The sequence below is a fragment of the Leucopleurus acutus genome, assembly GCF_964270905.1.
Source record: "Leucopleurus acutus genome assembly, chromosome: 14".
Lineage (NCBI taxonomy): Eukaryota > Metazoa > Chordata > Mammalia > Artiodactyla > Delphinidae > Leucopleurus > Leucopleurus acutus.
The window spans coordinates 33,677,232-33,703,602 of NC_139156.1; the positions used below are offsets into that span (position 1 = coordinate 33,677,232).

At 36.5% G+C, this 26,371-nt stretch overlaps 1 protein-coding gene across 1 annotated transcript in view; it reads right to left on the reverse strand.

Moving 5' to 3' along the window:
• The window catches only part of EXOC6 (exocyst complex component 6), a gene marked incomplete at its 5' end in the record, with an annotated part of 188,022 nt that overhangs the window by 60,304 nt on the left and 101,347 nt on the right, over positions 1 to 26,371 (reverse strand). Inside the window, one exon of the mRNA XM_082855035.1 lies at positions 15,721 to 15,900. Within this exon, the coding sequence (XP_082711161.1) occupies positions 15,721 to 15,900 (180 nt within the window). The remainder of the gene's footprint in view (positions 1 to 15,720; positions 15,901 to 26,371) is intronic.

Sequence of the window (26,371 nt, forward strand, 5' to 3'; positions counted from 1 at the left end):
CAAAACAAAACAAAACTCATACAAAGGAGTGATGCCGAAAGCTCAGCTTCTCTGTACACCGGTGCTGAACCAAATCTCGAAGACAGAGTTTTGGGTGAAGGAGAAAAGGATAGCTTTATATGAATATTTTGCCAGGCAAAGGGGGACACAGCAGTCTCCTGCCTTGAAAAACTATGTGTCCCAACCCAGGAGGATTTGATAAGGAGTTTTATAACAATGCTTCCGAAGGGTGGGGTTGCTGACAAGACTAGGGTGTGTGCAGGGTCTCAGGTGGTCTCCTAATCTTGAGGAGCATCTGTGGTCCCTTTAATCCGGCCTCAGGTGGTTTCTTGGCTGCTCCTCCCTTGATTAAAACTGTTCAAGTCTGCCCTTTGGAACTCCGGCAGGGTCATGGAGGCTGGAGTCTTGCCTACAAGAAATGGGGGACTAAAAAAGAGGCCTCCATGCCCGGGAGCCTCACAGGGCCCCGCTCAGTTTCAGGAGGAGGGAGCAAACAAGGTAAGTTACCTACTTACCTTTTTTTTTCTAAAGACAATCTTGCAAATGACATTCAACAATACCCTGAGAGTGAAAAATAAGTAGGTCAACTGCCCCCCTCTTGTTTCCAAACAGACAAAGGCTTTAAATCTCAATGCTACCATCTACCACACCAATTTCCATAAGAGGTAGAAAGATTTAAAACATGACAGCTTCCCTACCAGGCTTAAAGTCTCCTGAATGAAAGAAAATGAAGTGATTAAAATGTTGTTGCTTATCTTCTGAATTCCTCCCCTATGTGCAATATTCATCTAAACATGCACTTTTGTTGGGACTTTACTCTGCAAAGTCTAATCTCTTTACTTTTTATATTACAGTATCTTGCATAAGCTTTTTATGAGTATGTATCAGCATCTTGGCCTGTTGCATTTTGTCTTCTCTACCTGACCTGCAAACATTCTGTAAATATGAATTCACCAAAGCAGTTCTACCTCTCCCATCAGCTCTATCCTCACCCTTATCCATTCCTTTCTGTTCCGTACAGGGAAGAAAAAAAAAAAGTAGGGGCTCTCTAGCCTCACCAGACCCTGGCTTGCACAGGAAACTTCTGACTCCAACATCTTTCCCTACCATCTCCTTTCTTTTTCTCCAGGGGATCTGACCTCCTTTTCGCTATCTTCATCTGCTTACAATAAAACATAAATTCCAACTCAAACAATCTCTTATCCACATATTTTAGTCTCTTTTCCTCCCCCATCTCGACTTTTGCCTATTTAACTCGGGGGGGGGGGGGGTGGGAGGGCGGGGGGATGGTGGGGAGAGAACTATCTTCTATTTTTTTCTTGCTATTGTGTAACACAGGTTAAAGGGAAAGATAACATTTGCATTCCTAGAACTTATTCCTATCTGCAAAAATTCAAGTAACTTTCTAAACATGAATTCTCTGCTGCCATCTGGTAGTGAAACTGATAGTGGTACATTTTCATTTGTTTTTAATACTGAATCTTCCTGTTCAAAATGATCCTTTGCTCATAAAGCATGCATCAATGGTGTAGTTTATTTCATCTACAGCCGTTAAAGAGTAAAGTTATAGGCTATTTGTAAGTGTGCACACGCATGTATGTACTAATACTGTGTGTATTTGTATAGGCTGGGAAGAGTCCACTTTATTTTTTAATTATTATTATTTTAAAATATTTATTTATTTAGGCTCTGCAGGGTCTTAGTTGCTGCATGCGCACTCTTAGTTGCAGCATGTGGACTCTTTGTTGCGGCATGCGAACTCTTAGTTGCAGCATGCAGAATCTAGTTCCCTGACCAGGAATCAAACCCAGGCCCCCTGAACTGGAAGTGCAGAGTCTTACCCACTGGACCACCAGGGAAGTCCCAGAGTCCACTTTACTTATTTCCGTTTATATGTCCCTGTTCTGTTACAGGTCGTTCTTGTAATTCTCTCCTAGTCCACTGGCTTCCTACTAAAACTCCCATGCTGTTTCCTTCTAAAAGCCTTCTATTACCACTACTTCTTCCAACTATGCCCTGATTAAGAGCAATTCAAAATACCATTTTCTACGACCTTTGACAGCAGGGAAATATTTAAGTATGCTATGCTATATACACACATAAGACTTACAAACTTATGAAATTAAATTTCTCACCAAGATTAGTCAGCATTTAGCTAATAGAGACAGCAACTTAATACCTAAAAGGATTAAAGTTATAAAATTCAAGTATGTTCATTTTCAACTAAAAAGCAAGATTCTTTTTTTTTTTTACAATTAACTTCCAGCAGTGAAAATAACTGTTTTATTACAATTATGAAAAAGCTTAAGAAAAAATATAAATTCTATTTCTAATAGTGGGCTTTGACTGTTTTCAACTTTTTCATTTACATTTTCTCGCAAAGTTCTCTCTCTCCAATGTACTGATATACTGTCAATGGTTTGCTCTTGTTGATTTCTGTGTACTTGGAAGTAACTTATTATAAATGTATGGAAATGAATGTCAAAATGTGTCATAGAAATACCTCATTTATCACCACAGAAAGAATTATCTCATATAAGTAATTTTTTCAAAACACTGGACATTCAAGTGCCAAATCTTTCTAAATTTCTCATGAATATTTATCTAAAACTGATCCCAAAATCTATCCCTCCTTCTTAAACACAGGACAAGAAACAATTTGAGGGTTTTTTCTGGATGGCAGGGTTAGTTTCACTTCTGCATTTTGAATATGCATATGGTCTATCTGCAGGAAACCTGTTAGCATGCTTAATAAGTACTTAACAACTACTACATTCATTTAATAAGCAAAAAGGTCAAGTGAAAGCACGAGGGTCTGTCTCTTCCGTGAGTCAAAGTGTTTGTCCTCAGTGTTGGCAATTTGCAAGTTATTTTGGTGCCGTAGGTTCTTTTATTTTATTTTAATCACTCTTCAAAATTTATAGTTGCATCTAGAGAGTTGTGATATGAATTATATTATTCTTTCAAATATTTCTAATCAGTACTGATAACATCTTTACTAAATCACACTCATACTGACATTTTCTAAATTACTGTCTGTAAATAATAGACTGCAAACTTTCTCTTCAAAACTAGAAAGTATTCTATATTTGACAAATAACTTTCTTGATTCAAAAATTCTGATTTTTGCAGTGTACGTTTTTTTTTCTTGTCTGCGCTGCACAGCTTGCAGGATCTCAGTTCCCCGACCAGGGACTGAACCCGGGCCCCGGCAGTGAAAGACCAGAATCTTAACCACTAGGCCACCAGGGAACTCCCTGCAGTATATTTTTCACACTTTTTAACCATATAAGAAAATGACTTTTGGGCTTCCCTGGTAGCGCAGTGGTTAAGAATCCGCCTGCCAATGCAGGGGACACGGGTTTGAGCCCTGGTCCAGGAAGATCCCACATGCCGTGTAGCAACTAAGCCCGTGCACCACAACTACTGAGCCTGCGCTCTAGAGCCCAAGAGCCACAACTACTGAAGCCCGTGCGCCACAACTACTGAAGCCCACGCACCTAGAGCCCGTGCTCCACAACAAGAGAAGTCACCACAATGAGAAGTCCACACACCACAACAAAGAGTAGCCCCCGTTCACCACAACTAAAGAAAAGCCCGCACACAGCAACGAAGACCCAACAGTCAAAAATAAATAAATTTAAAAAAAAAAAAAGAAAATGACTTTTATAGTAGTCCATTTCTTCACTATTTCTCTCATATTAACTTTTAAAAATACTTATCAAGCACTTACTCTATGTAACACACTGCTTAGGTGCTACAGAAGATACAGTGATGAGTAGATATAGTTCCTAACATAAACAGATTAAATTCCAATAGCAGAAAGAAGGCAAGTCTACAACCATAGTACAAGACAAAATATAAATAGTACCATGAAAGTGGCACAAAGTATCAACATATGGTTAAACAGAATTAGCAAAAGCTTAATGAAAGAGGTAACATTAAAGATGTCTTTTGGAAGAGATCCATGATTTTTACAGTTATAAATGAAGACAAGATAGAAAATTGAAGCTAGATCCAGGACACAGTGAACTTTCCACTTTAAATGCCCTTGTTGAATCATGGACAGAAATGTATCAGAAAGAGGCTGAGATCATTTATTTGTTAGCCTGTGGAATTTTTACTTAATTCAGTAGATAAGTGAGAGACCCTGAAGTTTTTGAATACAGAAAATAAGATTAAACTGTGCTTTGGAAAGGATTATCTGGCTTTGATATGTAGGATGAACTGCAATAAAGAGAGACTATTGGCAGAGACTAATTAGAAGACAATTACAATAATCAAAATTTGAACTTCGATAATAGAAATAAGAACAAAACGGACAAAATATAGGTTAGGAACATTTAAATTTCAAATGCTAGATGAGATTTTTTTAAAAATAAGAATAATTTTCGATATCTATACTTAAACAACATTTGAGCTCTTATTTTGGCCGTCAAGAGCTTATAATTGGAGGTGGAAAGGATGAACAAATACAATAAAAAGCAAAATGTGATGAAGCCATTAAAAAAGGGTAGAAGCTAAGGCAATTCAGGAGAACAATACTAGGCTCAGAGTGAAAAAGAAACATTTGCATTGGGTCATGAACCACACTGTGTTATGCACCGAGTTGGATTTTTAGAAGTAGAGTTTGGGTAAGTGTTGTAGAGAAAAAGCATTCAGGAAAAGCATAACTAGTCTTACAAACAAGTAATAATAACAACTAATTTTTTCTGAGTGTTTATTTTATGCCAGGCACTTTTCTAAACATTTCATGGTATACTACCTCATTTAACCCTCACAAAAATCTACAGGCTATACACTCTTATTGAACTCATTTGCAGATAAGGAAAATATCTCCAAAGTGTGGCCTGTCATGCATGAGGTGACCACAAAGAGCTTTCCCAAAGCACTGCCCTCACCACAGACACATCATGATATTAACTTTCACAATCAAGTCCCAGAGAATCTTGACTGCTTCACCAAAACTACTAGTATTATCTTCAAACTTTGGTTTCCATAAAACTACAAATGTAACAAGAACACTGCCAAAACAATTAGAATTTACCATAAACACCTATGCAGAGAAAAATAAGCCTGCAGAAAGTTCATTATTTTCTAATTCGCATGCTAGCTTTAGCTTGTATCTACTTACCGACATGGCTGCGTGATCATTGCTGTTAGTCTGAGAAGGAAGTCAGACAGGCAATCAAATAAAAAAGGAAAATGTATTCCAATAACGACAGAAGCGGTGTTTAAAGTAGCAAAGCAAAATATACTATAAGACAAGCAAGCTGACTGTGTGCTGCTATAATTTAAAGGCATTAATCCATCACATAAATGTGACTATCATTTTATTTCGAAGATTTACAGGTGAGTTTTTACACCCACACTAATCAGATAAATCCTCCTCCAAACTTTTGTCTACCTAATTAAGTTGTCTAGTCAGCATTAAAATACTGAGAACTTTAGCAGTTACTAAATGTCTGCTGAACCAGCAAATATAGAAAACACCAGCCCATTGAAAGAAAGGGTTCTTTCCTGGAGAACAGTTATTCTCAAATTTTAAGCAAAAATAGGTAGATTTCTAAGCTCCAGAAATTTTAGTTCAGTTAGGTCTAGAGGCAAGCACTGGAATCTGAATTTTTAACAAGTATCTCTCCCAAGTGATTTTAATACAAAAAGAAATAAAACGTCTATTTCTTTACACATAGAAAATTATACTGAATAAATGACTCTGAAGATGCTTAGAAAGGATAAGCCACTATGCTTCCACATCCTCTAATGCAGCTTAAAATAAATTACTCAAGGAAAGATGGCACACTAAGTCATCTTACAATTAAGCATTTAAATATATTTTCTCCTCTAAGAAGTGACAAGTCAAAGCAAAAACCAAATCATTGGTCTTAATTTAAATACATATCAGCCCCTGCTGAAGTTTTGTACTAAATACATGGTACTGGCTTATACTTTTAAGATATTAAGAACTAAATTAGTTAAATATTAATTCCTTAAAATAATAATGATTAATAAAATTAAGTTTAAAGAGTCTTAAAATACTGTTTTTTAAATGATCTAATTTACTTTTCAAATTCCAGTAATAAACTATGTAATATTTAAGCACTATTTTTTTTTTTTTTAGAAAAAGGTATTTACCCAGAAACATGGATTTAACCTTATTATATTAGGTCAATGAAACTCAAAATCTATTTATTAGTGGCAGTTGAACATCTGGTATAGCCTACACCAAAGGTGGCCCTCCATATGGGAAGTTGTTCTCTTCGCCAAACATGCAATGAGTAAAGGAGAAACCACAAGCAGAAATGGAGGAAGAAGACACTTAACTAGCCAGGCAGATTACTGCAATTAACCCCAGTAAGCAGTGGGCTGGCAGCTGTGTTAGCCAGACCATTCTTCTAGAAGACTGGACTAGACTCTAGATAATCTCTAAGTCCTTTCTAGATTTAACTTCCAATAAATTTTCTTTGGAATAGTAAAATGATCCCATCACCACAGTTATTTTATTCAACTATTTTTCCCAAAATCTTTCAAATTGTATGTAAAGGTATAAAATTGTATGTGAGATATAAAAGTCATAGAGTCAAGATGAAATTTAGCTAAGATTTAATAACTCAGTCAATAAAAGTCAGTCAACATTTAACACATGAACACCATGTAAGTCATAAGACTTGTGATGTTTTCATCATTGCTCACATTATACAATTTTTGTATGTTATAGTCAATAAATCATCAGATCAATATTATACGTTATCATTATTTAAAAATTAATATACCAATAAGAAAAGACAATTTGTAAGCATATATATATATATATATACAATAAATATGTGGTTATGTTTTCATTTGATAAGGAAAGCACTAAAATGTATTCAACGCTACCTATGTCACAATTTAAAAAATACAACCTTTTTTGTATTTGTTTGTTTGTTTTTTTGTGGTACACGGGCCTCTCACTGTTGTGGCCTCTCCTGTTGCGGAGCACAGGCTCTGGACGCACAGGCTCAGTGGCCATGGCTCACGGGCCCAGCCGCTCCGCAGCATGTGGGATCCTCCCGGACCAGGGCACATACAAGTGTCCCCTGCATCGGCAGGCGGACTCTCATCCACTGCGCCACCAGGAAAGCCCCTTTTTTGTATTTTTAATACAATTCTTTCTTGTGTCACATAAAAGGGTGATTAAAGCCTATGATTGTACTTTGACTATTAAAGTTCTCCTTAGCAGTTTTCAGTGAAGTCAAAGGACATGTACATTTATATACTTAACTCAGGAAAAAAGTATGAACCAAAGAACATAAAAAGGAAGAGCTAAATGAGAAAATAAGGTCAGAATGAATAAATTGAAGTTTAGGTTGGGACTTTACAGCTGTATAACAATAACAAATTTTAGATATGGGGACCTTAGAGATGGACTCATCCAATCACTTTACTTCAAAGAGAAGGAAACAAGTTGTTCAAAATCAAGATGGTAGACTAAGTTTATGTGTTTGCTTCCCATTGATCCTGAGATATAAGTGATACAAAAAGCACAGAATTACAAAAGGAATAAAGTATTTAACAACAGAGAAAATGAAGGTGTATGGAGGAATTCATCAAGGGATATTTTCTAGAAGACAGAAAGCTGATTAAATAGAGAAGAGAAAGCAACTGCCCATTATATGCTACCAGGGAACTACAGCGGAGCTGGGAGTCCGCTGTGCATTAGAGAGAGGTCCAGCTGTGCATATGAGAGAGGACAGAAATAAGAAATGGGATGGAAAACAGGGAAAGTAACTGAAGATTTCTGAAACAACTGTGCCAGTGATCCCCTAACTACAGAGCACAAACATTTTCCATAATGAGAGAACTTTTAAGGGGAGAGCTGAGGCTTCGGGTATAGGTGGAAAGAGAGAGAGCAGGAAGGAGGGAGGGGGGGAAAAGCCCTCCTCATTCTGGCGCAGTGTCATGACAATGGAAAGAGAGGCAGAAAAGGCTACACAATTTGTGGAGCTCAGTGCAAAATGGAAATGTGGGGTCTCTTGTTCAAAAATTATTAAGAATTTCAAGACGCCAGCAGAGGACCAACCCACATGCAGGACCCTTCTAAACTCGAGACCCTGTGCAACAGCACAGGTTACACATCCATGAAGTCAGCCCTGAAGAGAGGAAACCACAATCTCATGGATAGCTCCATACCTGCTCACTCTAAGGTGAAGAATCCTAGGCAAAATGCCTCCCAAATTAAAAAAAAATTCCAGTCAGATTCCTACTAAGGGGAAAAAGAACTATAAAAAAATAGGGTATTTATACAGTAGCAGAGTAAACCTTTATCAGCGTTCCAGGTCCTCTTTGTTAAAAGAGAATGAGAAAAACAAAGAAACAAAAAGCCTATTCGAGAGTAATAGAGATAATTCAAGAAACGGAAAATACCTTCTTTAAAAAACCCTCTAATACCTCAGGGAGGTTTGAAAGATATATCCATTAAAAAAAAGGAGAGAGAACAGTATTCTAGGAAAAAGGAACACTTTTAAAACAGAAGTGATTCCTTAAAAATTAAAAAATACAACTAATAAAATATTCTCTAGAAGTACTGAAAATAAAATTTAGAAATTCTCCCAAAACAGGGAACAAAAAAAGATAAAGAGATAGGAAATGAAGGAAAGGATAATAAATATAGAAGACCAATCTAGTTAATGAGAGTCCAAGAAAGAGAATAGAAAAGTAGGGGGAAGAAAATTATCTAAAAAATAATAAAAGAGAATTTTCCTGTGCTGAATTTCTGCTTTGACAGAAAACGACCACTGAGTAAAGAGCTAAGTGAATGAAATAAAAGCTTACATCTCCACACATCCCGTGACATTTTAGAATATTAAGGAATAAAAAACAGATCCTGAAACCTGGATGCCAGAAGACAATGGAGGAATGCAATAAAAATTGTCAGAGAAAAACCACTCAACCTAGAATTATTATAACCAGCTAAACTATCAATCAAACATGAGGACAGAAGAAGGTATTTCATGATATGCAAGAACTTAAATAGGAGGAAATTACTGAGGCAGTTTAGCAAAACCAACCAGTGAAGCAAAAAAAACCACGCAGAATCCAGGAAACAGTTCCCAACCCCGGACAGCAGAGAAGGAAAGTCCTAGGTTAACAGCTACACAGAAATTCTAGAGAGCAACTGGTACAAAGTAGAGACAGAGGCCTCTGTAGCTGTCAGAAAATAGCAGATGAAGAACTGATAGAGTGAAGGGTAGGGAGGCTAATACCTTTACCTTACATAGAAGAGAATTAAGATACTGACTAAAGAAAAGGAACAAAAAATCAGAGTATAACCATTTTATATAAAGAAATGATAAATAGAAGAAATAAAATAAAATGTAACAATGAATGGAAGAAAAAGGGGTAAGCAAGAGGTTGCTATATGTGCCTTATCTTTCACAGTAGGGACTAACAGACATTCTCTTTTTAAGATAACCACCAGAAGAAATGAAAACGTATGGTGAAATGGTAGCCTGGGGCTTGGGGGGTACAGGGGGAGGAGGTTATTTTCCATCCCAGACTCTTCTGGACTACTTGATTTATTATCATGTACACAAATTAACTGAAATAAAAGTATATTAAAACAAAACAACCTTTATTTTCAGTTCTATGAAATAAAACAGACATTAGCAAATTAATCCAGAGACTGAATGATTTGTCTACTTCCATAATGCTGGTTAATTGGAAGAATCTGGCCTAGACCCCAAATCTCAGAACTTTCAATATAGTGCTGCATCTTCAGAAAAAAATTCTTAAGGAGAATGGTTTTAAAAGTTAGACACTATCCATTTCTGGCTAGATCATGCATCTTCATTTATTGGATATATATATTTGTTTCTCACTTACAGAAAGCATATTTTTTTAACTACTTATGGAAATAAAAAATGCAAATTAAAAATTCAGTGGCACCAGATTCATCATTTAAATATATCCCTTAGTGGTTGTAAATCAATAAAACATCTTTACTGAAACAAATACATAACTAGCATTTATGAAAGAAAGAAATGCTGAGTGTTCTTTCCAGCAGCAGATCAGTGCTGGGTCTTTAGGTGGTACTGTATTCACAGTAAAAGGTTACTGAGTTCCATTTGGCAGTCATGAAGAATTACTAGATAACTTCAACTTGCTCAACAATTTCTTCTATTTATAGACTTGTAAGGGGTGAATGAACGTTGAATGCTTTTAAAGATTCTTCTGGTTTTAAATTTTCTAGCTAATATAAAATCTTATTTAAAAAAACACAAAGCTTACAAATTAGGCTTAAAAATAAGTGTCATAAATGCATAGAAAAAGATGACTTGTAGAATACATGCCAAAATGTTAACAGTGGTTATCTTTTTACAAGATAACAGCAGGGAATTTTTATTTTCTTCTATACTTAGCAATACTTTCTAGTCGTCAGGGAAAAAATTATTAGAAACAAGAAGGGTCACTTACACATTTGAAGGAGTAAAAATTGCTGATTCCAAGAGTACTGATTTGGGGATAAAATAATATTTATTCCATATACTAATCATACTTCACTGGCATTAGCTAGCATCTGACCGTTAGCCACTGTAAGCACTGCAGTCAAGCTATAATAATTATTCTAATAAACATGCTTTATAGTGAGTATCTTTCACAATTAATGAAGTTTTTAAAATGTCTATATAATGCAAAAGTATAGAACTCAAAGCTAAATAATATCAAGCCAAAAATGTAGGCATAAATACAAGGAAAAAAAGCAAAAAGATATTAAAACTAATACTATAAAGGGCCTTAAAACAACAGAGGAGGGCTTCCCTGGTGGTGCAGTGGTTGAGAGTCCGCCTGCCGATGCAGGGGACATGGGTTCGTGCCCCGGTGCGGGAAGATCCCACATGCCGCGGAGTGGCTGGGCCCGTGAGCCATGGCCGCTGAGCCTGCGCGTCCAGAGCTTGTGCTCCGCAACGGGAGAGCCCACAACAGTGAGAGGCCCGCGTACCACCAAAAAAAAAAAAAAAAAACCCCACAAAGGAAGAAAGGAGAAGGAAAGATAAAACTAACATTTATTAACAGTACCTTTATGTCAAGCACCCTGCCAGTCAACTATTTTACACACGGTTTTAATTCAACCTCTGATAGTCCTATGGGAAAAATGGATTCTGCCCATTTTGCAGAAGGAAAGGGGCTCAGAGAGGTTAAGCAGCTTGCCAGGATTCCAGAGCCAAGAAATTAAAAATCTAAGGCTCAAACATAAGTCCTTCTAACTCTAAAGACCACCCTGTGCTCTCCTCCCTTCATCACCTGGTCCCTAAGAACAATAACAGATAAATGGGTCTAGCTCTGAGTCATAAAATGGCAAGTTCCCTTGAGGCAGATAATATATTTAGCAGGGCAGCTTAACATCATTATTATAAATACTGCCTTTTAGCTTGCTGTTAATTCCTATGGCCAGTAGAGAGCCTGGCTTCTCTGCTAGAGCACAGGGAAATGCAGATGAGGAGATAATTTAACATGGAAGCAAGGAAGCTCTTTACTTTTCCGTCCTCTGCATAGGCTTGCACTGGCTGACTCTTAAGAGAAACAGGTGAGGGAAGTAATATACCAATACTCTCATGCATCCAACCCCAGAGACAGGAGGTATTTAAAGGAGACATTACTGGTGATCTTCCAAATCCTGCAGCTTTCTACCACAACCACAGTGTAGTAGAAAAGAGAAAACAATAAAGTTCTTTCTCTGGGCTCCATTAAAACCATTATTATCCATTAACTTCTATTGTTCTCATACCCTGTGAGCAGAGAACAAAATTCTATTAGGTGGATTATAACTTTTCTAGAACCAATGGAACTTTTACTACGCAACGTGGTCAGCAACTACATATCATGACTACGTTTAATGGAGAAAATATTCTTTTGTAACAATGGTAGGGACTGACAAAAAATAAATATGCAATGAAGCTAAGAATGGAGCTTTTAAACTAAAACTCTTAGGTAATTTTTAGGGTTGGGGACAAGAGAGTCATCTTTATCCCACAGAACCTACTTCTCTGTCCAATTATTTGCAGTACTGGCACTATCTGCACTATTTGAAAGAGTGACCCTTGGTTTCATAGCTCCCATTGACTCAAAATCATGGCATTGTTTACTAACACTGCCAAAACCAACAATCATGGAGCCAAAACTAGCTCCCCCATGTAATTCCTCATGTCTATACATGGATAAGCTGATCGACTTGGGACTGACTGTGATAAATAAATATCTTCTGAAGATTCTTTTAGTTTGAAAGAGTCCAAAACTGGCCCCTCTTTCTATTTGGGTACAAAGGTAACCTGAAGACAAGGATTTATTTTCAGCTTAAAACATTATATAATGCCATATGTTGCTTAGAAAAATAATACATGTAATAACATTGCCTCTGTTCTTTGCTTGAAAGAACACAAACTAACTGGATATTTTATACAATTTCAAGATTTCAGAGAATTACTACACTAAGCCATAATATAATTATCAATCTTGCTAAAATTTACCATAGGCAATAATTTAATATTTTTGCTTGGGAATTATACTTTTAGTTCATCCCTTGAATAAGAATATACTGTTGTTAGTACCATTTTTTTCTTTTCCTAGCTGTAAACTATAATTTTCTATTTGGTCATATACTACATTTATTGTTGGTCTACATTGTATAAAAGTGTATTTTCTTTGCAGAAAAACCCATGTTAGATGACATAAACATCCAAAATGGCACACAAAGATTCACCTAAAACTATACAAAATATCATAATAGATCAGATGAGTGACAGGAATCTGTTATTCTCAAAGTCACCAGAGTATGTCCTATGAAAAAGCAGGATTTCCCTCTAGATGTCAGTCTCCTGAGGTGAGCCATTAACCCAAAACATTTCTAACATATAACCTCTCTTAATCTTACCCTAGTTATGCACAAAATCCCTACCCATCATCTCATGTCAACCTGCGAAGCAGATACTGCAACGATAGAAACACGATGTGTGTGTATCTTGTGTATGTGTGCACACATGTGCATGTGTTTATTCTTGAGGATTGGTTTTGGCTGGAAGCACGGAGATTTACATTGACAAGGTGAATTCAAATTAATTCAACAATTATTTAATGCATACTTTTTTGAAATTAATTGATATAAAAATTACACACACACACACACACACACACACACACACACACACACACACACATTCTCTTTTTCAACTCAAGGACAACAGTGAGGAATATAGTATCATCCCTGGGTAAGCTTCTAAAAGTTCTTTGGCACAAATCCACTGTTAAAATCTCTTTAAGAAATTCTTCTATTTATTTTTTAGCAATACCTTCCTTCAACTATTCTAAGTGGCCCTTTGATGGGGAAAGAGTGAAGGGTGAGGAGAATAACTTTTTTTTTTTTTCATTTTAAACAAGGGAGATGGCTGGAAGCAGTTGGGTAGGCTCCATATTAAACTTCGTTGTGTCTAGCTACATCTTATCATGAGATTATAAAAAGGTCAAAATTTCTCCCTATTTTATTTGTACAAAACTATTCCATTCACATTTTAACAGTAGTTCTTTTGTTAAATATACCTAATGAGAGAATGTGCACCCTACCATCATCTCTTTGATCTTTGCCTTCCTTTTTTTTTTCCCTTTGGTCGCACCGTGCGGCTTGTGGGATCTTAGCTCCCCAACCAGGGACTGAACCTGGGCCCTCAGCAGTGAAAGCATGGAGTCCTAACCACTAGACCGCCAGGGAATTCCCTTTGCATCCCTCTTCTGAAGAATCCAGTGTTTCAGCCTATTCACGCTCAAATATCCCTGTTACATTGTTTTTTTTTAATGTTTCATCAACAGATTATTCAAGATATAGATGTACTATGACTATATATTAGTATAGAACAATGTTCCTATTTTACTTTTAATCTCTAGCCTAAAAATATCCAATAATTTCTTGGCCTTTTCTGATAGGAAAAGGCATTGATTATATTGACTTTCATAAAAACTACTCCTATTAGAGTTTATTTCTATTTAAGCCTGTGCTGTCAACTTCAGGGTTTTGTTTTGGGTTTGGTGGAAAGAGAGTTGTAGTTATTTGGGTTAAAAAGTAAAACAAATTAAAATTTCAAATAACTGACTAAAGAGGTATCATGATCCCTGATTTCAAACTATGCTACAAAGCCACAGTAATCAAAACATGGTATTGGTACAAAAACAGACACACTGTTCAGTGGAACATAATAGAGAGTCCAGGAATAAACCCACACATACATGGACAACTAATTTACAACAAAGAGGCCAAGAACATACAGTGGGGAAAGGAGAATCTTTTCAATAAATGGTGTTGGGAAAACTGGGCAGCCACATGCAAAAAAATGAAACTAGACCACTATCTTATACCATACACAAAAATTAACTCAAAATGGATTAAAGACTTGAAACTATAAAATTTCTGTAAGAAAACATAGGAGGTAACCTCCTTGACATTGGTCTTAGCCATGTTTTTTAGATCTGACTCCAAAGGTAAGAGAAACAAAAGCAAAAATAAATGTGCCACATGAAACTAAAAAGCTTCTGCACAGTGAAGGAAACCATCAACAAAATGAAAAGGCAATGGGAGAAGATATTTGCAAATCATATACCCAATAAGGGGTTAATATCCAAGATACATAAAGAACTCACACAACTCAACAACAAAAAAACAAACAGCTGAAAAACTGGACAGAAGATCTGAATAGATATTTTTCTAAAGACGACATACAGATGGCCAACAGGCACATGAAAAGATGTTCAACATCACTAATCATCAGGAAAATGCAAATCAAAACTTCAATGAGATATCACCTCACATTTGTTAGAATGGCTATTATCAAAACAACCAGAAATAATAAGTATTGGAGAAAATGTGGAGAAAAGGGAACCCTCATATGCTGTTGGTGACAATGTAAACTGGTGCAGCCACTATGGAAAACAGTATGGAGAGTCCTCAAAAAATTAAAAGTAGAACTGCCATATGATCCAGCTGTTCTAGTTCTGCATATTTATTTGGAGAAACAGGAAGACACAGATTTGAAAGTATATGCACCCCTATGATCACTGAAGCATAATTAACAATAGCCAAGATATGAGAACAACCTAAGTATCCATCAATGGATGAATAGATAAAGAAAATGTAGCACGTGTATACAACAGAATGCTATACAGCTATAAAAAAGAAAGAAATTTTGCCATTTGTGACAACATGGATGGACCTTGAAAGAAATTTTGCCATTTGTGACAACATGGATGGACCTTGAGAGTATTATGCTAAGTGAAATAAGTCAGATGGAGAAAGACAAATACTGTATATTGCATTTGTATGTGGAATCAAACAAAATAAAAACAAAGACAAACTCAAAGATACAGAGAATAGATTGGTGGTTACCAGAGGGGTAGGGGTCGGGGGGAGGGTGAAGTGGGTGAAGGGGATGGTAACTAGACTTATGGTGGTGGTCACTGTAGTGTATAAAATATTGATTTATAATGTTATACATCTGAAATTTATATAAATGTTATATACCAATTTTTACTCAGTAAAAAATGGCTAAGATTCTTCACAAATTGATTTATAAAAATAGAAAAGAAATATTCAAGCTAGGAAGTTGGTTTAAACAAGTAAGCCTCCAACTAAAATTGAATTCTAAAATATACTTCAGAAAGCAAAATTATAACAATTTTTTGAAATTTTTTTATACTTACGGGCAAATGAGTAAACACTTGAAAGATGCTTCTCAAAAAATTAATAAGATCCATTAAGTAACCACTAGCTCTTCCATCTGGCTCAGACATTGTCCAGTCATAATCAGCAAGCTGAACAAATTCATCAATTTTCTGATTAAGTTTGGTATATATTTCTCCTTCTGCTGCATGTCGGGCATCCTGACAGGAGACAACATAAAAAGTAAGAAACAGTTACAGAAGCAGTTAATAAAACAAGTTTTCTTAAAATTCTAAATTTTGTTTTTTATTTTTCTTTGGTCTAACATTTTAAATATTTATTCAAAGTCCAAGAAAACTGTTGGATTTTTGGCTGGAAGTACTCTATTTATTTGAGTAGATATCACTTTTTTTCCAAACTTACTATCACCTTTTTTGTCTTTATCTGGTAGTAGAACTTATTAGTTATCAATTCTGAATTGTTCTCACAGCTCTAAGAAATGGAAAACGGAAGTTGTCGAGAATGCAGAAGACCACTCCCATCTGTTGACTCACTGAGGGAAATTAAGTTGGACCATCACAGAAGAAATGAAACTTACTGGTGTTTTGAGTCAAATAGCCCCCCACCCCCACCGCTGCCCGTAAAATAGTTAACTTCTCAAAGGAGGAGAAAAGAAACAAAGGGAGTGATGCAAAAATAGCAGAGTAAGGATATACAAACATTTTCTGATCCATAAAAGCATCAAGAAAACTAGCAAAAGTTGTCAAAAATCAATTTTTCTAGAAGTCTGGAAATTAATTCAAAACTTGTAGCAATTCAAGCAGCATTATTCATGAAAAATTTCTGAATTTTGGTAAGGAAACAAGCTTTGTTATGTTTTGATGTGCCCCATTTCCACTCTCCTTGCCCGGGTCCAGCTCCACAGTATCCTTGAAAATTAACATCCCACAACTGTGGTGCAAACCAGCAGCCTGTCAGTGAACAAAGTGGGGCAGAATGGACTGGAGTTCCTTCAAAGCCACATTCCCAGAAAATTATCATTATTTGACCTATCTGGTGGTTCCCTGGAAGACATCACTTGCAGAGATGTCTTTATATGACCTAAACTGGTGATTGTCCAGAGCAGAAAGCCTTTTTCTTGGGGGCATTTGTTAAAAACAATTATAGGCAATTGTTTAACATCACAGATACCTCAGGTGGTAGATAATAGCTAGGGTATACAATAAGCTAACCAAAAAGCTTAAAAGGAAAAACTGGGGAATGAGATGTCCATAGATGGCTTTGAAAAGCTCTGACATATTCCTGGGAACCTAGAAGACTATGTACATGCGTAGGCCTGTTCACCTGCTCAGGAAAGACCTGAGAAAGCTCTAAGCTCTCATTTACAGCTGACCCCGAAGCTCTGGGCAAGCAGGAAGTGAAGGCTAATGCAGAGTTGTCAAATGCCTGATTGCTGAAGGCATGCCCCAATACACACAGAGAGTCCCTTAGCAAAGACTGGGAGACTGATTGGTTCTAGGTTTTTAAGGAAATCTATGTCCAATCATTAGCTGGCCACTAAGCTAACCAAGCAGAGACTTAAGTGGCCACACACAACAAAAAATACAGACTTCACAGAATTAATTCAGAGAAGTCATGAAACAACCAACCAACCACCAAGAAGAAACAACAAACTTTGAGGAGAGAAGAGAATCTGACTTCCAGAATTGCCACATTACATTATTTAATTAATTTATTTATTTAAAAAATATTATTGGAGTATAATTGATTTACAACGTTGTGTTAGTTTCAGGTGTACAGCAAAGTGAATCAGTTATACATATACATATATTCACTCTTTTTTAAGATTCTTTTCCCATATAGGCCATTACAGAGTATTAAGTACAGTCTCCTGTGCTATACAGTAGGTTCTTATCAGTTATCTATTTTACTATTAGTAGTGTGTATATCTCAATCCCAATCTCCCAATTTATCCCTGCCCCCCCATCCCCTGGTAATCATATGTTTGTTTTCTACATCTGTGACTCTACTTCTGTTTTGCAAATAAGTTCATTTGTACCTTTTTTTTAGATTCCACATATAAGCGAAATCATATATTTGTCTTTCTCTGTCTGACTTACTTCACTTAGTATGTCAATCTCTAGGTCCATCCATGTTACATTATTTTAAATGTCCAGTTTTCAACAAAATTTACAAGTTACACAAAGAAACAAGAAACTATGAGACACTGGTCTATAAGACAAAGGTTTAAAATCAGCTATTTAAAATAACCAAAGAACTAAAGGAAAATATGAGAACAATACCTCACAAAATTGACTATAAATTAAGAGACAGAAATTACTTTTAAAAAAGAAGAACCTAATAAAATTTCTGCAGTTGAAAAATACAATAAATGAAATGAAAAAGTCATTACAGGGGTTCAACAGCAAATCTGAGTAGGCAGAAGACAAAGAAGATTAGATCAACAATATCAACCAACTAGACCTAACAGACATCTACTGAACATTCAACTCAACATTAGCAGACCATGCATTATTCTCAAGTGAACGTAGGACACTATCCAGAACAGAGCATACGTTAGGTCATAAAACAAACCTTTAAAGTACTGAAATCATACAAAGTATGCTCTCTGACCACAACGGAATGGAATTAGAAATTAATAACAGAAGGCGCTGGAAAATTCACAAATACATGGAAGTTAAACAAGAGACTCCAATAAATAACTAATGGGTCAAAGAAGAAATCATGATCAAAATCAAAAACTACTTTGAGGGACTTCCCTGGTGGTCCAGTGGTTAAGACTCAGCGCTTCCACTGCAGTGGGCGCAGATTCGATGTGGTCGGGGAAGTTCCACATGCCGCACAGTGAGGCCAAGAAAACAAACAAACAAAAAACAAAAAACACTGCGATAAACAAAAATAAAAGCACACTATCAAAATGTACAGGATACAATGAAAGAGGTGCTTAGAGAGAAATTTAGAGCTATACATGCCTATATTATAAATGAAGAAAGATCTCACATCAATAACCTAAACTTCCAACTTAAGAAGCTAGAAGAAGAAATAAGAGTTGTGGGTTCTTACTTAGACAGCGGCACTCTGACAGAACAGCATGAGGGATGTTGGGGGACTGAAGATTAGGCATTGTGTCTTTTGGAACCAAGGCAAAAGATCTTCACGCCTATGCTTCTCTTTTAAAGGATCACACAGACTTGGACAAAAAGCATTTTGAAAGTTAAAACTAGAACAATCTCTGCCTTTCTCTCAGTTTTTTTTTAGACTGTAAAAGGCCCTGGAATTCCTTTTATCACCTTAAGGAGGGTGGACAACTTGCCACTCTGGCTAGTAGAGCTGAGAGCGAGATTTAATTTGATGGTGGTTGGGGGCAGTGGTGGTGGCAATGTGATATTTCTGGCAAAACTAATACTTATTGGGAATTCCCTGGCAGTCGAGTGGTTGGGACTCTGAGCTTTCACTGCCGAGGGCACAGGTTCAATTCCTGGTCGGGGAACTAAGATCCTGCAAGCCACACATCACGGCCAAAAGGAAAAAAAAAAACAACTATTATTTATTTAGATTCATATCTTGACTAAGAAGAGACCTAAGTATCACTCACCATTATCAGTCCCATAATATATCTGCATACAACTTAACCTAATATATCATTTATATCATGTCTATGAATAACAGCAGTACAAAGACACAGATATCTCCCACCCTCAAGGATCTCACAATCCAGGAAGAGATACAATATTACAAAACATGATTAGTGCTACATTAGAGGTTTAAAACAAAGCATGCTGAGTAAACAAAGGAGGAAATAATCACTTCTTATTTGATAAAAAGCTTTGTAGAAGGGATGTCATTTGAGTTGTAACTTTTAAAAATATAATCAGGAACTCTTACTTTGGTATCTTGGTTTGTGTGCCTTAAGAAATTTTCAAAAAAAGAACAGTGTAAGAGAAGGTAAACATGGACAATCAAAACGTACCATTTTCCCATTTCAATGCTTTTTTGGCTCCCTCTCTAATTTTCACAATGTCTAACCACTTACTACTCACGTTGGGTTGAAGAAAACTAACTACTGGTAGGCATCTTTCCATTTGCATGCTTGCCTACACAGTAGGATTGAAACAGGAATTCCAAGAAAGATTTTTCTGTTCTCCCTACTCAGAGGTCTAACACAAATTTGACACGATAACAAAAACTTTCAACAGTGTCTCTTCTCAACTATAAAGGAAAACAAACATTGTTTTAAATAAACAGGAATTTAAGGTAATGTTATTAACTGAAATTTTAATAATTATTAAATATGACAGTAGCTAAATGAGTTCTGACTCAAAATAAAATTAACTACAGCAACTTAAGCTCTGTTAAAATTTCTAATGCAATGCAACTCTACTCAGAAAAATCTTAAGATTGAGGAGTTTAACATTAGAGTTTATCAATAACACTGTATCAGCCACTATAAATTTGATACTCTTAGGTAATGTAGGTACAAAACACCCACTAAAATGTAAGCTCCATTAAGGCAGAAAGTTTGCATCTGTTCACTGATCAATCCTCAGCACCTAGAACAGTGCTTGCAACAGAGTAGACAGTTGATGAGTACTTGTTAAAAAATTTTTTTTAATCACTCCTGCCTCAAAGAAGTTTATAACCTAGTTGGGATAGAAAAGTATCTCAAATGAAATAATCACAGAATGAATAAATATTAACAAATTAGTAATGACTACATGTGTAGTAAATGTGTAGTGAAAAAGGAGAGATCATGCGGGCTGGAAAGGTTTATGTCACTTGCTGTTCCAGTTACAGTTGCTGAGTAACAAACTACCCCCCAAATCTTAGTGACTTAACATAACAAGCATTTTATTATGCTCACAGATTCCATGGGTTAGGAATGCAGACAAGGAACAGTAAGGATGACTTCATTCCACTCTATCCAGGACCTCAACTGGGATGACTTGAAGGCTGAGAATGAGACTCAACAGCGGGTGATTAGAATCACCTGGAGGTTTCTTCACTCACATGTCTGGATAGGCAGACTCTCCATATGGCTTGGCTTCCCCACAGCATGGTGGCTACAGGGTACCTGGACTTTTTACATGGCAGCTCAGACCTCCAAGCATGTGTGTTCCATGCATTAAGGTGGAAACAACATTGCCTTTTATGTCCTAGCCTCAGAGTCTCACAACATTGTTTTCCCTGTCATCTACTGGTTAAAGCAGTCACAAGCCTGCCCAGATTCCAGGGGAGGGGACATAGATCCCCACTTCTTAAGGACAGAAGTGTCAAGAAATTTGTAGTCATTAAAAGAAATCACCATCTTGCTAATAATGAATAATGGAAAAATTATCTATTAAAAAATACGGGCCAGGGGTTTGAGAAAATAAGAAGAGGTTCGATGGCCACTATTTCACTTATCTTTACATCTTGAGCAAATTACTTAACTTTTGTAAATCCTAGTTTTTCATCTATGAAAAGAGCATCATCATCACTCAGAGAGCTGTTCTGAGCATTACACAAGTTTCTACCATTAATGTAAAACACCTAACAGTACTTGGTACCTAGTAGGTGCTCAAAAAAAGTTAGTTTCCTTGCACCTACTAGTGTTGGGTACTTAGTAATGCTCAATAAATGTTTACAGTTCTTAAGTGAACTGTATTGAGACAATTAGTATAATCTCAAGCCTTTCAAATTGCCCAATTAGCTTAACTTAATTGTAGTTATTTGCATGTAAGGGAGAAAAAAATTGGGTATTAAACATTCACAGAATAATTTTTTAAAACATGAAACAGTGGTGAGATGGAAAGGGGGTCATGTTTAATGTGCAGCAATTAGTCATGGCAATAATATATATCTCTCTTTAGCCTGCTGAACAGCATTAGGGGCAGGTACCCAAGATGGCAAATGCTTATGGCTACAGAACATTACACACATTAATGATACCACTTATATGTCAATTTCTCAAAGCAATATAAGTGTTTATTATTACCACTTTGCATTTTGCCCCAGTGTTCATCATCAGCCCCCTCTGTTTCATGTCTCACTACCTTTACTGAATCTCTGCAATTCTGGAAGGCAGCTGGATAAGGGAGGCTTAAAGCTCAGAACTGTATAAGCATCCCATAATGCTCAACCCACTTCCCTTCTATCACCAGGCAAAGAAAATTTGGAGTCTCACTGCTCCCATCTTCTACTACATTCCCTATCTGCTGCACTCAGACTGCTACATATGATTTCTCTTGCTTTTCTGGGATGCCTCTAACATAGGCAAAAAGGGAACAAGATACCTAACAAAATTTTAAAAACCAGTATCAAGGGACCCCTTTCCTCCAAACTCACAGAGCTAAACAACTTGGTGAAATTCTAGATTTTTTTTTAAAATGGCTATTCTTTTAAAATCCTAATTTAAATCTACCTTTAAAATCAATGGTATACTTAATTTCCCTTTTTACTCTACAGAATTTCATTAAAATAAAGAAGATGTTATTTCGCATTTTCCTAGATTTTTTAAAAAGCAATATGGGACAATTAAAATATTAACCAAAATTTGAGATGGATAGAGGGTCCAAAAATCTAGAAAGTTTGAAGTCATGAAAGAAAACAAATGCTGTATTTATCTGAAGGAAGAAAAATTATAAAAGTGATGATGATGAAACTATTCACATTATAGTCAAATAAAGTCATTATATGCTTTCTGGATAAAGTGATTCAAAACCCACTAATTTTCTAAAAAAAGAACTAAGCAAAAATAAACAGAAAAAACTCAAAATTTATTTATTACGTTTTGCTGTTACTATTTAGAAATTTGCTGATTGATCTACTTTTCTGAGGTGACATCAAGAACAGGTTCCACTTTTCCCATATACTATCCAGATTAAGATAAATTTAAATGAAGTTTGGGAGAGGAGTATTTTTTATTTTTAGAAGCTTATTAATACTTTCAACAGGCTATAATAACAAAGAAATCTAAGGCAGTCACTGGCTGTGCTGTGTGAAAGAAAAATTTCGGACAGCAGTTCTAGGCAGAAACGTGTTTCTTTTTTTTTCTTTTTTTTTTTTTTGGCTGCATTGGGTCTTCGTTCCTCTGTGCAGGCTTTCTCTAGTTGTGGTGAGCGGGGGCTACTCTAGTTGTGGTGCACGGGCTTCTCATTGCAGTGGCTTCTCCTGTTGCACAGTACGGGCTCTAGCCTCGCAGGCTTCAGTAGTTGTGGCATGTGGGCCCTAACGAGCATGGGCTTCAGTAGTTGTGGCGCATGGGGTTAGTTGCATGTGCGATCTTCCCAGACCAGGGATCAAACCTGTGTCCTCTGCATTGGCAGGCGGACTCTTAACCACTGCGCCACCAGGGAAGTCCAGAAACATGTTTTAAAGTTAACACCTGAAAGGACTTTGCTAAGGACTAAGGATTCCGCTTATTTTATAAACCAGACAAATATAATCATTACAAAACAGGTGCATGACCTGACTCACTACATTTTATTTATAAAGAAATAGTAGCAAGGAAAGAAACACAGAAAAAGATTTCATTGTAACTTTTCCTGTATTTATACACAAGGATACACTGAATTATTTGGTAAGATATTTCTAAAAGAGATCATTAATTGTTATTCAGAGGCTGTTAAGAAAATTAGTTTGGACATCTGGGTAGTTATACTACAGGTGAAACTGAAATACTCTTCAATCCTTGTGACCTGACCAGAAAGTCAAGAACATATCAACTAACTCCTAAATTAAATTTTAAAAGATTCAGCTTATAAACAAAGCAATTAAATTCCTCCTTTGCTTGTTAAAGAAACAGTGCCCTCTGGAGACAGAAATGTACGCCACGTAACTTGAGAACTTTTATTTCAATGTACAAGAAGTAAGTGATACCATGCTATCAGTGGTTCTTTTTTTTCTTTTTTTTTCGGTATGCGGGCCTCTCACTGTTGCGGAGCACAGGCTCCGGATGCACAGGCTCAGTGGCCATGGCTCACGAGCCCAGCCGCTCCGCGGCATGTGGGATCCTCCCAGACCGGGGCACGAACCCATGTCCCTTGCATCGGCAGGCGGACTATCAACCACTGCGCCACCAGGGAAGCCCTATCAGTGGTTCTTAACTACAGGTGTGCAACAGAATCACCCTAAGAACTTTTTTAAACAGACATATGCACAAACTCCATGCTAGACCTCACAGACCAATAAGCATGTGTGTTCTGAATAAAAGATAAGTAGTAATATCACTGAGTATTTTAGTAAACATCTATGATTTACTGTCTATCATCCATTCCCCCTTCTTGGAAAAGTCCCCAGATGCATTTTGGAAAAATCACTCTGCTCCCATTCACAGCTCTATTTGGTCTGGATAGGACTGATCTAGTGCCAAGGATGGATCCTGATGAGTTTAAGTCAACTAACCATGGTCATCCTCTTACCCACAGGTAGTTCCTTAGCAGCTAGTAGAGGGACACACTCTTTTAGATGATAGTGCATGAGGATATAAGGTTTGGAACTGTGACCTCGCAGCCATTTTACTACCAGAGGAGAAAGCCTATAGCTGCTGCCCCACCATGTACAGTCTGAAGATGAGGCCAAAACTGCATAAAGTGGAGTTCAAAGATAAAAGGACTCTGGGTCCTTGGTGACATTTCCTGAGTAGCTGGCTCTGCCTTACATGGAATCTGACCTATTCTTGGACTTTCCAGTCATAGTGGCTAATAATTTCCCTCTATTGTTTAAGACGGTTCGAGTTGGGTTTTCTATCAGTTCTTGTCAATTTTCTTTTAGTTTCCTTGATTAATACAAGTGGCTTAAAATATTTTATTGAACATTCTAGAAGAAGAAAGGTTACATTTAATATCACTCATTTGGAGCAAGGGGAACACTTCTATGACATTTTTCTGAGCCTTAAAAATCTAAGCAGGAGATGAAGTTGGAATTGTCAAAATGAAGGTGTCCTCCCTAGCTAATTTCTTCCTGCTCTTAATTCAAGAAGTGATGCTTTGATAACCTATGCTATTGATCTAGAAATTTCTAAATGTTAGTAGCATATAGCATCCAACTCGTTAGTCAACGTCACTAGTGATACTATAGACAGAGGGAAAAAAAGTAGATAAGACTAAACATAGAAACCTAGTAATCAGTTATGATGCGGGAAGGGATATGACAGGAGCAGTTAAAAAGAAATACATCTAAGATAACTCCAGATTTTCCAGGAAAGGAAGCAAGAAAAATGGTGGTACCACCATAAAAAATCAGACAGGCAGAAAGAGGAGCCAATTTTAAAAATTACGATTTTTTTATTTACGTATTTTAGATATCAGTGTGACAATTAAGGAAAGTTGTTGTAGTCTTATATTTGGCAACTAAATCAATTAAAAAAGAAAAATGATTTGCTTCCTTATGCTTCAACTTAATTTAATGAAATAGCTACTTATCACTAGGTTTTTTCATTATACAATATTACTGTGATTCAAAAATAAAAGTTGTAGGTTTTAGGATATGCTTGGTTGCCTTATATACATGCAAATCATATATTACCTCTTGACCAATAACACTCTGGATTAAACAAAGCTCAAGATCTGCTCCACAATGAACTAAGAGGTCAAATGTAAAAAGTGAAAGAAAGTTTATATTAATTATAAGAACTGAAGTTTTCATAAAGTTCTAGAAAACTCTTTGATTTTTTTTTTTTTTGGCCACGCCACGGGGCATGAGGGATCTTAGTTCCACACCGGGAATCAAACCCGTGCCCCCTGCAGTGGAAGTATGGAGTCTTAACCACTGGACTGCCAGGGAAGTCCCTAAAAGATATTTCTTCATAAAAGAACATAGTCAACATGTAGTATAAATCAGGGATGCATAATCTCATAGCTCTAAAGTCAACAGGTCACAAATAGTATACTAACTGTTCCATTAGAGATACAGATTACTGTAGGAGTTACATTTAATTACACCTAAACAATTTCCATGGGGCAAATCCAAAACTCTTCTTAAGATAACTAGAGTTAGATAATAAAAGCTGGGACTTCCCTGGTGTCCAGTGGCTGAGACTCTGTGCTCCCTATGCAGGGGGCCCGAGCTTGATCCCTGGTCAGGGAATTAGATCCTGCATGCCGCAACTAAAAAGATTCCACTTGCTGTAACGAAGACTGAAGATCCCGAGTACCACAATTAAGACCCGAAACAGCCAAATAAATAAATATTAAAAAAAAAAAGATAATAAAAGCTAAAGTAGCACACAGAAAGCTACGGCTCAGATGAGAGAAAAAGAAGCTGAAGACAGAATTTCAGGAAACTGATACCAACTGTCGAGAAAGAATTATATTTTCCCCCAGAAGAAACATTCAAAACACATGTAAACCAAACATGATTTTTAAACAAAATATGCATGTTTATTAACACAAAATAAATAAATATGATTTTATATCCCTTCTGCTGGGTCATTGCATTTTAGGTTCAGGATCTCTGAACTTTCTGATCTTGAGCTTTCTAGCTTCTAAGAACGGGTTTATACCAGTTCTTCCCTTCCCTCATCTCTGCTGATTGCAACCCTACTCATGCTCCAGATTGATGCAATACCCAAATGCCTTCAGGGTCCAGGCAGGGAAACATAAATGAGTGTGACTGGCAAGGTGACTGTGGCAGGCAGGATGACTATGGAGCATAAATCGAATCTAAAGGTGAGATTCCAAATGCTATAAAACC